Source organism: Tachysurus vachellii, chromosome 6 (assembly GCF_030014155.1).
Source record: "Tachysurus vachellii isolate PV-2020 chromosome 6, HZAU_Pvac_v1, whole genome shotgun sequence".
Lineage (NCBI taxonomy): Eukaryota > Metazoa > Chordata > Actinopteri > Siluriformes > Bagridae > Tachysurus > Tachysurus vachellii.
In genome coordinates this window covers 15,988,937-16,002,226 of record NC_083465.1, presented here as the reverse complement: position 1 = coordinate 16,002,226, position 13,290 = coordinate 15,988,937, and the positions used below count along the sequence as shown (strand labels likewise).

Genomic DNA, 13,290 nt, shown 5'->3' with positions numbered 1-13,290 from the left:
AAAAGCACCTGTGCAAAAAGACACACTTGTCAATTTACCTCAGTAAATATTTGTGGCTGTCGCTTTGCTTTCAGGTTTAATTTGAATGGAGCAGGCAGATGGCAGGCAAGCAGATTAACCCAATGTAATCCTTCATCATCTCACAGTGCTCAGAGCCAGTCTACTGGGACAAATATACACATCCAAAAAAAAAATAAATAAAATTATGCAGGAAAAGGATTTAAGCATTTATGCTTGCAGTAGGAAAGCAGTCCTGTGGGTATAACATTACCCGGAGTTGTTCTTTCCAACTACAAATGTAGACCTTTTCAGTCATCATTTACTGATCTCAGTGACCATCTAGGATGCCTCCACTAAAATATATATGATGCAGGGGGTCATCATGTAAAACAGTCCATTACTCTATATGCATCTCTACATGCAGGGAAATGAGAAGAAGTGACCTACATGTAAGGAAATGTGCCCTCCTCCAAAGTGCCTATATATGAGAAAAAACATTTTTAAAGGTTTTCTTGCCCCACCTCTCAGATGACCTGTGTCTGGCCTGTGTTCATTTGTTATTCTAAAGTGTGCAAAATAGAATACATAAACAAACAAACAAACAAACAAACAAACAAATCAATCAATCATCAATCAATAAAACTATTTTAATTAAAAATATATTCAAATTAAAAATGCTAATGTAAAACCTGGAAAAGACGCTTTTTCCTCCATGAGTCATGATTTCCTCACTTGAGAGGGACTAGTAAAGTTTACTCATGGAGAAGAAGCTTTGTATTCTGACTCATTAGACTGCAGGCTTCTCCATCAATGGAGAAAGTACAATTTCCTTGGCAGTAGAATGTTTGTTTCTTATGCTCATAGAGTGACACATTAGATTATGATTTTCTCCTTCAAGTTTTCTGTACTTGGTATGCATGCACATTGGATTGGTCATGGTTCTTTCTAACAATTGTCTATAATGATCCTGGTGGAACAACTGCCTAATTTTCTTTACAAAGCATTAATGAAAACATATCGATGTGAATGTGAGCCATTCATTTATTAAGGCTGTCTCAATCACACAACCCTTTTTGTGCACTGGAACATTTGGTCTCTTACTGAAAATGATCATATGTCATATTTTTGGATGTCTCTCATATCATCATTCCACTAGTTAGTCTACAACGAGTCATCAAGATTAAGGAGCTGATTGAGGCATATGCATGAATTCTAGTGTAGCCAGCTACTAGAGCGTGTCTTAGATACATTTCAACTGTCTTATTTTTATATGAGTTCAGGTTGGTGCCTCCTTGATTCCTTAACCTAACAACCTTTTACTAGTCAGCTGGTTATCGAACAAAATCTGGCTACTTTAAGGAAGTATTAATTCTTAAAATTTACTCAGATATCAGTAAGAGAGGAGCAAGGATACACACTACTTACCGTATGTAAAGTAGGAGGTAGCAGTTAAAGGAAGCATCAAATTGAGTTTAGGATGCATCCAGTGGAGAGTCTGACTACTCTTCTACAAGACGATGGATGGATTGATTGTCCAAGTTTTAGGTGTACACCACCACCTAGTGCACAGATATCCACAGTACACTAATATCTTTTACGACATCTTTGTTATGGAATCCTCCAAATCTAATAAGGCAAAAAAGCTGATTATGGAATTAGTTTAAATTATTGTAAATTATTAGACCTTTTTTCATTTCCTTAATTAAACATTTTATATCTCTGTTTTAATTGACCAGCAAATCTACTAAAAAAGTCATTTTTATTTATTTCTTATTTTACTTGTTCAGTTTTATATGATAATGAAGGGATGTATCCAAATGTAATGAAACGCCCTCCCCTTAGTTGGAGTCTTGTCACCTGGTGTGACGACTCCAAGACTCTTGTCACCATATGTTTTTTTCATGTTGTAAGGTCCAGTTCCACTTCAGCTTAATTCTTTTGACAGAAAAAACTTATTATACAATGTAGAGTTCATAGTAGATTCTATGATGTTGATCTGGCCAGGACCTCCTTCAGCAAAGCATTTCTAAACCATAACACTTCCACCTCTATATTTCACCATTGCTATGAGGTTCTTATGCTGGAATGCTGTATTTGGTTTACGACAAAAATGCCCTCTGCTATAGTCTCCAAATAATTACATTTTAGACTGATCTGTCCAAAGCACATTATTCCAGAAGTCTTGGCGTTTGTCTCTGTGTTCTTTCACAAACTTCAGCCTTGCCCTCATGTTTTTCTTAAACAGCAAAGGTTTCCTTCTTTTACACCTCCAATGATAATTACAGTTGTGAAGTCTCTTTCTGATTCATGCACTTTGACATCAACTGTAATAAGAGTTTGCTGTAGGTCCCGTGATAATATTTTAGAGTTTTTGGAGACTTTTTTAAGCATCTTTTGGTCTGGAGTAAATTTGCTTGGACGTCCTGACCTGGCCATGTTGCCAGTTGTTTTAAATGTTCTCCATTTGCTAATGATTTTCAGACAGTAAAATGGCTGTTTACAAATTCTTTTCAGATCTTTTTATATCCCTTACCAGACTCATAAGCATCAACACAACAATCTTCTTTCTGAAAGCCTCAGAGAGCTCTTTGGATGGTGATACCTCTCACTTCAACAATTAAGAGAAAACCAAACTAAATATCTAAGGTTTAAATAAGGACAAGCTTTCTTCAAAATGCTCTGTAACAATGTTCTAAGCATTTACACCTGATGTGATACACCTGCAGGTAATTTTATCTATTTGAAGAACAAATAAATGTGGGGGTGTCCTTACTTTCTCCTCACAAGAAAGAGATTATTTTAAAATTACATTTTACAGATTATTTAAAAAGACCTTTCTTTAGTTTTATTTGTTTAGTTATATTACTTGAATCTTCCAATATTGTTCAAATGAAATGAAGATAAAATGCCCATGTGATTAATGTTAAGCTTTCATGGGGTGTCCAAATTTTTGTGACTGTTGTTACGCCCCGTCTAGGGGTGAAGGCGAAACATGAAAGGGAATGAGAAACCAGGGGTAACTGAAAGAACAATAGTTTAATGAGAACCCAGTGTACAGGTGGGGGTGTGTCTTCAGGAGCCGACAAGGCCAAAATAACAAACAAAACAGCTAATTATTTCACCCTTTAACTTCCCTACTAAACAAAAAAGAAAATACAAATCACTTCCCTAACTCCCTGAACAAAAACACAGTCAGAAAAAGGTACAAACAAAATGGCATCGGTCTCCCTACCTCCCCAAGAATACTATGTACAACTATATACAGATAAGCAGACCAAGTCCAAACAAGCGCAATCCAGAATAAAGTCAAAAGAACAGGCAGGAGTCAGTAATAACAGGAAATGCTAAACATACAAATATAACGACCAATTCACAAAACTAGTTAACAGCAAACAAATAACCACAGCAAATGAGCCAAAAAGCTAAACATAAAGTGGTGGTGGAGGCTTTAATAGGCCACAGGGAGTCAGCTGATCAGCAGGGCGTGGCACTAGGTGAACCTCAGGAACCAATCAGGGTTTATCCTGCACAGAAACATAAACACCTCCCCAAAACAGAAAACAAATAGAAAAGGGCGTAACACTGTATATATGAAGCCTTACATATAGCAATCCTTACATATATTTTGTGAAATGTTTTCTTTAACCTAATTGGGATTACGGCTTAAATCTTGCTCCAAATATAAGCTAAAGAACCTGAAGCCTGTAAAATGTAGAAATCCTATGGGTTATTGAAGAACTACACTTCATATACAGTGTTATCAAAACTGTGTTAGCAGCTGTGAACCAATTCCAGTTATGACCCATTAGAACTTGTGCTCAATTGCACAGATGTGTTTTAATATTGCTTTATTATTGCAGTGGGAAAGCTAAGCAGTGATATTGGGGCATATCGGGGCAGTGTGTAAGATGGCCACCTTATAGCTCCAGGGTCCTGTATCAATACTGACTTTACATACAGTAGGTTTTCTGTCGGCCAACTGGCTTCCTTCCACTGTCTAAAAATATGTAGGTAAGCCAAACAGGCTATGCAGACTTGAACTTAAGCTATGAATGGGTGTGTGATTGAGTGTCTATTACCTTCTACACAGTGTTGATGGAATAGGCTCTGTAATTACAGTGACACTGACCAGGATAAAGGAGTTACTTAAGATAATTTTGCTCAGTATTTTTTGCCAAGGGCTGGTGTTGGTGCAGGGTTTCACTCCAACCATGCAGAAGACATAGTCAACCGCAACCAAGATTACCTGATTAATCATGGGAATTCAGGTGTGGCTCCTGCTTGACTACAGTGAAAACCTGCACACACACTCACACACACACACACACACACACACACACAACACACAGAGCAGTCAGTTGCATCACTCACAACATTGTTCCAAACCCCCTCTAGAGCAAACATCCTCCACAAAGCCAACAACACTGTGGATGACACACCCCTCACACTCAATGGTACTGAAGCAATCTAGACCTCATAACCAGACTGTGTAACAGTTTGTTTTCTCAAGCCATTAGACTCCTCAATATCCATAACTAGACTGAACTGAACCCCACACCACTGTTTAATTGCTGCCATCGGCTGCTGCAACTGTATGTTTACATTTGTTTACAAGAATTCTCTTATTGTTTACATCCTCTTGTTTGCACAATATTCAGTTACAGTCTGCACATAGATCGGCACTATTTTATGTCCTGTAGTGTATTGTATTATTTGTCTGTCTCTTGTCTTGCACTGTTTGCACTAAGGTGTACACTATGCACTTTATGTGGCAAGGACAACTTACTTTTCAGTCTTTAGCTGTGTTGGTCTGTGTAGCTCAGTGTTTTATACTGTGTAGCTCCACAAAATCCTTAGTCACTGCAGTTATGATGATGCTTCCAAATTGCAGAATGTAGTAGAGGGACTACAATAAACCTCTACTTAACACAATGGAAATTGTTCAGAATAGTAACAGATAACATTATACACAAGCTCAGAATTAATTCACACTGACCCAGTGGCTTAAGATGGCTTCATGTATACTTTAGCATTCACTGATGATTCATTGACAGTGCAGTGTTTGTCTGCTTTCCAAAATCAAATCAAAAAGATTTACACTGTAAAAGATAAGCTCTTTGCCAATATAGCCCCTCATAGAACCATAAAGAGTGTTAGGCCAGATGAAGGTACAGAATTCACAGCAAAATTGTTTCAGTAACTGCTCAACAAAAATTGCAAAAGGCATTGCATTGCATAAGCAATCTATTCACCTCTTCACATAAAACTGCTGAGAGAAATTGGAGAACCCTGCTTGAAAGATGTATGCACTTTCACAGAAATTTATCCAAGATGTTGTGGACATGTGCTGTAATGACTGCTGCAGTAATTTGCAACAGGTGCCCCAGTATTCGACAATAAACCATGTACTACGTCGGCCCGGAAAAATCCTAACCATAGCGTGCATGTTAGCATTGCATGCTAACATGAAGAGAAAAATCTAGACTCACAATGTAAAAAGGGATCTTTGTAGGGTATGACAAACCAGTTCTGCAATGGATAAGTCCTAAACACCAAATACTATCCAGACACTGATAAAGTACCATTCATGTCCAAAAATGGCTTAGTCTATGACTGATAGTCTGATAGACAAGGTAGTGCTCTGAAAGAATGAAATGACCATAATACATGTTATTGAAAAGTGTATCTGAAGTTGAGTGCAATGACCAGGTTGTAGCCAATGCTGGCTACTGTTACTGAGTGTGTAAACAGGAAAAGGATTCCCTTAGGGAAAGTGACACATTTATTTGAACCACACTAAGAGTGAATAATCATGCAGTGGGGGGTTAAATAGGTCTATGCTTTCAAAGACAGTGCATATGAGATTGAGGCATACCAGGCTAGATATGTTGCTAAATCGTATGGTAGGAGTAGACTACAAAGTCTCCCCATCAGCAAATCTTACTTCAGTACATGGCTTGATGCCAATGGCAGCACAATGTGACCTTGACTTCCATCAGATGGAGGTGAAAACTGTCTTTTGCATGTTCAATTTGCTAAATAATTTACATAGAACAACCATAAGGAATAAGTGATTCTTCTTTCAAAAAAATTGAATAATAATGATGATGAGGTTCAAAATGAAGGATCTGGGGAAACAAAACCATGTCTTTGATAGGCATTGATTCACATAAAAATAAAGTAATTGGAAAAATGAATAAAAAGAAGTTCATTGTCAAGATACTAAAGAGATTCAGACTGTTAACTCAGGTCAACACCACGTGAACAGAAGCTAGATTACAGCACTTATTGTGATCCTGTTGATTGAAAAAAAGGTATCAGGAAGCAGTATGTAGCCTGATCTGATGATGTGTACTAGACCAGATCTAAGTTGGGTTGTCAGTAAGATACTCAATACTTGTTTGAATCCAATGAACACTAGTTTACAGCCAAACATGCAATGAGGTATTAAAGCCATAAACTGTTACAAGAATAGTGATGGGAAAATTGTGACATACAGTGCTGCTGATTGGGTATCCAGTCTAAATGGTAGATGAAAAACAACTGGATGTTTTAGTCTTAATGAATTTTCCACTAATTTTCACATTTCCACTGATTTTCTGCAAATCAAAGAAGCAGTCACTACTTGCTTGATTGGCTGCAACCACACAAAGTATATATCTTATACAGTAGTTAAACAGCATGTAGCATGCCTGTCAATATGCACCAGTAAAAATCCTGAAGAATAACCAAGGTACTATTGCTCTCTCCAAAATCCATGTTTGTGGCCAAAGGTGTAATAACATGTTGATGTAATATATAATTTCATTTGATCAGCACTCAATAATGGCAAAGTGTAACGACAAATTGATGACAATTGAGTATTGTTTCACAAGAAGAGATGGGAGAGATGTTATGATTTAAGCAGTGTTTAAGGGCAGAAATTTAAGGGCTTTTTTGGTACGTTAATCCAAAAAACAAGGGACAAGCAATTTTGTAGCCATATGTAGTAACAATGATATACAGCATTGTAGAGCAAGTGGTGGTGTTAAGAGTTGTAATAGCTTTGATCTCATACTGCTTATGTCATATATGACATATGTTTTTCTTAAATGGATATATGTCCCTAAAAATATTCATGAAACCATGTTGTTCATGAAGCCATGGAGTTTAATCATGTTTTTATATGTTATTATAGGATGAATTAACTGTGCCTACATGTGACAGATTCACTTTATTCACAGTTTTGGGGGAGGGATTTAGGCGTGGTGCAAGACCACCCCTATTTTACCCATCCAGCTCCCCCGAATCTACACGTGGAAAGTCATCTTGAAGAGAAACAGAGCATCGCTTGTGAGCTCCGCCACGAGAGGCTTCATACCACGTGACTGCGTGAAAGGCGTCTCAGCACCGCGTCTACTTTACTAAAAGGTCATTAAAAACTCTGCAGCAAAAAAAAATAATTAGGTTTCAAACTGGTTACAATTTTAAAGAAAGAAAGAAAGAAAGAGAGATATATTTCTTCTCCATACAAGGATGTGAGAAGTTTTGGATTACTTTACAGCTTGCCTGGATGCGTAATATCTTCATACGTTTTAAACAGGGTTCATTTAAAAGACTTTAGTGCTAATCGAACAGTGGACACGTTCACGGTGAGGCGTGTACAGGTTGCACTTCTGAGAGCACGTGGAGTCGGTGTGCTGGAGCGCGAGCGCGCGGCAACGCAATGAGCCATGAATCATCTCACAGCGTCCAGAGGGTCTGATAGGAGAAAGGTATGAATGACTATACAGGTATGAAAACTGTCAGAGCTCAAAGAAAAGGGGGATTTAAAGCGTTTAGGCTTTGGCGATTGTTTTTTTTTTTTTTTTTTTAGAGATTAATAATAATAAAGTCCTTTGGTGAAAGTGATTTGAATGACTTTTAGTTTAAAAATAAACATATTAGCACATTTCTTAGTGTAATTCGATTAAATAACAATCAAACTGAACGTTAAGATATGACAAGTGCTGTGAAAGTATCTGTGTTTGTTTGTCCTTACGCATAACCTGGAAAATGATGTAGATGTTGATCTGATGAAACAGTGTGTGTATTGTAGATCCATATATCCTCATGTACAGCACAAACTATATATACGGAAATCTGACCTCAAATCATGTGTACTAGATCCTCCATTAAAAAAGGCATTAGGAAAAAAATGTATACTCAGTCTATAAACCCAAATGTATACTCAGTCCTAAAATTAAAATTAAAATTTAAAATTTAAAAAATTGACATAAAAAAATTAAAATTAAAAAGATTTAATTTCCATGATTTTAAAAACAAACAAACAAAACAATTCAATATTAAAGATGTTGCACAGTTTTTAAGTTACTGTTTAAATGTAAAGAACATTGGGAAACTTACCATGTTGGTTGTACAAAAGGTCATCAAACCTTATTCCTTGTACAGATCATTTTTCCTTCCATTGAAGCATGTGTTCAGACAAACAGAAGGATTTAATCATCAGTTTTTACATTTACAGCATTTAGCAGACACCCTTATCCAGAGGAACTTACATTTTTATCTCATTTTATACAACTGAGCAATTGAGGGTTAAGGACCTTGCTCAGGGGCCCAGCAGTGGCAGCTTGGTGGAAATGGGCATCAAACTCACAACCTTCTGATTGGTAGCCCAACACCTTAACCACTAGGCTACCACATCCCCCATATTTACACAAGCTGTAAAGAGTCTGTGTCAGCTCTAGTGCACTGTCCTTAAAGTAAAAAGTATACTATAAACTATACTAAGAAATTCTGAAATTCTTGTGTACATATTTCTAAAATTCTGTTATTGCTGATATCATTTGTAACAAAAAGCTTTGTTTTAAATGAAAGATAATGTAAAGCAGAAGCATTTTGACTAGTGCCCACCTACTTTTTGCATGTTGTCTATCATTAAAAAAGAGTTCAGAGTTGTCTATCATTAAAAAAGAGTATTTATTTAGATAAATCACATCAGTTCAGCTTGACATACATTCACTGTTGCTTGGGGATCAGATGCTGATTCTCCCAGTGCATCATTTACAAAATATAATTTTTCACACAGTCAAAAATTAGGCCCAGGCGCTAGTTCATGTTGGCTTCCATTGGGTCCTCCAGCTTCAAAACTATCTGTGGCTATTCTAATTTGCCCCTAGATGTTAATGGAGGTGTGAGTGCATGGTGTCCAGCAAGACTGTTATCCCATCTAAGATGTTTTCCCTATTTACACACAGTGTTCCCTGTATATGATCTAGATCCACTGCAACCATGTTCAGTAGAAAGTACTTACCAAAATGAATGCATGATTGGATATCATAAATAAGTATTGTAGTTCATAAATGCTTGGTATATATTTATAATATCTGTAAAATTCCCACTGAATAAAACATTAAAAGGACAACACGCATTACAGTTCATGCAGAAAAATCATATAAGCTAAATACGGGCTGTTATTGAAATATCAGTCTGCTTCCATGTGCTTGTTTAGGCTTTCTGCCAGCTCTTTCCTCACCTCCTCTGCCACAGTGTTCCCCTGGCACATCTGAACCTTGTGGGCCCAAGAAGCATCAGTGAGCCTGTCATTGCTGATTGTGGATTTATACTGCACAAGAACTCCCACTAAACAGTGCCTCCCAGGATGTGCCATCACGCACTGCTGAACCACAAAGCACTCAGTAATGAAACAAGACAAAAACACAGAGCTGCAACATGCTTCTCACACTCATAGAGCTTATACCTCTGTGACACTGATTCCTACTTTTGCACTGTGTGGCATGTTCCTTGTCATATAATTGAATTTTCATTTATAAAGCAATAACAAACACCTTGACCACAAAATGACTAGTAACGACCTTTTGAACATAAACATATGTAAAAATACTAGTTTTACCAAACACTTAACAGCTAGCAGTTTTCTATGTTCTATATCCTGAAAACAGGCTAATTTTATCACATTTTATTTTAATGAGATTATAAACCAGTGTAGTTGCATAAATAACTGGATTATCATGTTTCTACGCTTTTTTTAAATAAATATCATGCCACTTTTAGTCTAGAGTGCAGCAGTTAATGTAATTTGTATTTGAATAATAAACAGAGTGATGTCCGTTTCTGCTTCAGCAGATCATCAGATTTGTCAAATGCTCCACTGGGTTTTGAATATGTAAGGATCTCAGCTAAGACGCAACTGCTGACAGTTTGATTGCTATAACAAAATAAGCTCGCATAACTGGTTTATATTTACTTACAGAGCAAACTATCATTCACTGTCGGCCTGAAAATTGTGTCTTTTCCTAAATGATATGCTTTGTGCAGATAATTTACTTACTTGATGGACCCAAATAGTGGGAAGATTCTGCTTAGATTTGATCTGACGGTTGGTTTGACTGAAAACACTACATTTGACAGTATATTACACATGCTTCATATGGTTTTGCAAACAGATGTTAAAATACAAGCACTGGTTGGAACTTGTTTGTGGCAATTTGGAAGTATTTGTGCAAAAATAACACATTTGTTATATGCAGATGTATTTTACTTATTAAAAGGAGTTAGTGATAGTGATTATGTTTGTATAATTTATGTTTATTGTTGGTTAGATAAAAAGAACAAAATTTGCAAATATACAAAGTAGGCAATGGATTTGTAAGGATGCTAACATCTTTCTCATAATATCTTCTGTGCAGTTTTTTGGTATAAAATTTCATTTTATTTCTAGACATTAGATCAAATTATATGTTGTTCATTAATAAAATTAACTTTTGGTTCATTGGCAAATTGCTGTATAAGTTTCTTTTTACATATAACATCACATCTTATATGAATATTTCATTCTTTATTTAATGTTGCTTTACTATAAAAGGACTTGATCCTGCCGAGTGCTTACACAATAAACTTATTAAATACACTGTATTACCAGTGCAGGGAACCTTTTTAATAATAATAGTAGTCAGCTTATTAATCCATAAATTTAACATTATCAGTACATTATCAGTGATTTTCTCGAATCACTTGCCATGTTTTTAGAAATGACGTCAACAAAAAATATTAATAAAACTATCTGCTTAGTCTGCTTAGTGTTTTAAATGTTAAGAAATGCCTTTAGTTGGATTGAGAAGATTTTATTAACAGCTGGTGTGTTTTAGATTTATCTAGGGAATTGCTGGCAAAATATTCATCACGTTCTCCTACACTGTACCCAGTGGCAGGGAGCGTCACAGCATGTGTTCCTCTGAGTCTTACTGCAGAGCTCTTCCTCTCAGACCTCGGGTCTGTTCTTTATTAACAGAGTTTGTAGGGCGGTGCCACAGTTATACTGTCCTCAGCTGAATATACTCAGGCATTCTGTTCTGTTGAATGCATTTCAACTCCTCACTGCTATTAGTGGGAAGGTGATGACAGTAGTTGCTATTATTGAATCTGGAAGAACAAAGCTCAGGTTGTCTCTCTCTCAGCTGTGCTAAATAGTCATGAAGCTCTCATTGTTAGCAGCCTAATTTATAACACAAGCAGCTGGTTAGCTTATTTTGTGTATTTTGGATAGCTGGTGATTTGAACCACTCTGTACAATGCAATGCAATGTACAGTATAAAGAATGTGAGAAGAATAAGATATGTTTTTGTATTTCCTAATTTTGTAGCTTAATGCAGGTCAGCTGTACGTCATGTCCTGACATGAGATGAACCTACATAGCTACACATACAGACTGTGGAGGAATTTCCAAACAGAAGCCTGTTCAAGAATGAGGAATAAATATGTTATTTTCATCATCTGCATTGTGGCCCTTGTCATCATTGAAAAGGAAAACAATATTATCTCAAGGTGAGCTTTTGCTTTGCTCTTAGCTTGCTATAAAGTTATTTATCATATATTACTCAGTACTGTGATGAATTATTCAGTAACTACCTTGAAACTAAACAGGAAAATGATGTCTTTATGAGAGTGAGAATCCACTGGTATTGTTTAAATTTAGAGGATATAATTTCTTTCTGGCTCTTACAGGGTCTCAGACAAGCTCACGCACAGACAGACACAACAAACCCCAGACCCTCTTTCGTTCTTCAATGACTCCAGTTTGTATGACAGTGAGATAAGTATAAATTCCACACAGCTTTTAGATGCAGACCAGACTGGCCAAAAGCACATTCTCTTATTGGCCACCACTCGCACTGGATCCTCCTTTGTAGGTGAGTTTTTTAACCAGCTTGGCACCAACATGTTCTACCTGTTTGAACCACTGTGGCATGTAGAGCGGACACTTTCTCAGGACACAGGGATCCCCAATTCCAACATCTCGTCTATTGCATATCGAGACGTGCTGCTAGGACTATTCTTGTGTGACTTCTCGCTGCTGGAGAGCTTCATTAGCCCGCCTCCTCTAGAGCATGTCACTCCAGCTCTGTTCCGCCGTGAGTCCAGCATGGCGCTGTGTGAAGAGCAGGTGTGCACTCCGATGCAGAAGAAAGTTTTTGAAAGATATCGCTGTAGAACGCGCCGCTGTGGCCCTCTCAATTTCACATTGGCCTCTCAGTCCTGTCTGAGGAAGAAGCACAGGGCCATCAAGACGGTTAGGGTTCGGCAGCTGGACTCACTCCGTTTGCTAGTGGAAGATCCTAGATTGGATATTAAGGTCATACAGCTGGTGAGGGACCCCCGTGCTGTCCTGGCCTCAAGAATGGTAGCCTTCTCTAGCAAATACCAGACTTGGAAAAGTTGGGCAGCAAATGGAGAGGTACCCATTGATGATGAAGAAGTGAAACGGCTCCAAGGAAATTGCAATCAAATCCGTGAGTCTGCCGAGCTGGGCTTGAGCCAACCGGATTGGCTGGAAAATCGCTACATGCTTGTGCGCTATGAGGACATTGCCAGATACCCCATGCAGAAAGCGGCTGAGATGTACGGGTTTACTGGGGTTCCATTCACATCACACGTGAGGGAATGGATCATTAAGAACACACATGCTTCAGAGGTTGCCAGTGGAGTGTATTCTACACAGAAGAACTCTTCAGAGCAGGTAGAAAAGTGGCGCTTCAGTATACCCTTCAAATTAGCCCAAGTTGTGCAAGAGGTTTGTGGGCCGACTATGGAGCTATTTGGATATCGATTTGTTGACAGTGAGGAGACATTGGTTAATAAATCTATCAGCTTGCTTGAAGAAAAACAGTTTAATTTTTCATATGTTACAGATTTTAACTTTCAGTTTTAGTAGCAATCTAGTGTTAAACATTTTAAACAGAGCAGTGAATGTATTTTCAAATGCATAAATACCACACTGGAGCACAGATGTTG

The 13,290-nt window shown here is 37.4% G+C and overlaps 1 protein-coding gene across 1 annotated transcript; it reads left to right on the top strand.

The window, feature by feature from the left end:
• The first annotated feature begins 7,665 nt into the window (after nucleotides 1-7,665).
• Nucleotides 7,666-13,207, top strand: chst3a (carbohydrate (chondroitin 6) sulfotransferase 3a). The gene is made up of 3 exons (XM_060871505.1): nucleotides 7,666-7,754; nucleotides 11,642-11,823; nucleotides 12,004-13,207. Exons 2-3 carry the CDS (start codon nucleotides 11,681-11,683, stop codon nucleotides 13,205-13,207), a joined length of 1,347 nt encoding a protein of 448 aa, XP_060727488.1. The 5' UTR covers nucleotides 7,666-7,754; nucleotides 11,642-11,680.
• Nucleotides 13,208-13,290: the final 83 nt, after the last annotated feature.

What these genes read in the sequence shown, in the direction of transcription:
- chst3a (XM_060871505.1), top strand. Translation starts at nt 11,681, where the DNA reads ATGAACCTACATAGCTACACATACAGACTGTGGAGGAATTTCCAAACA. An exon ending in GAAAACAATATTATCTCAAG is followed by an intron (nt 11,824 to 12,003) that starts GTGAGCTTTTGC and finishes TGGCTCTTACAG; the next exon opens with GGTCTCAGACAAGCTCACGC.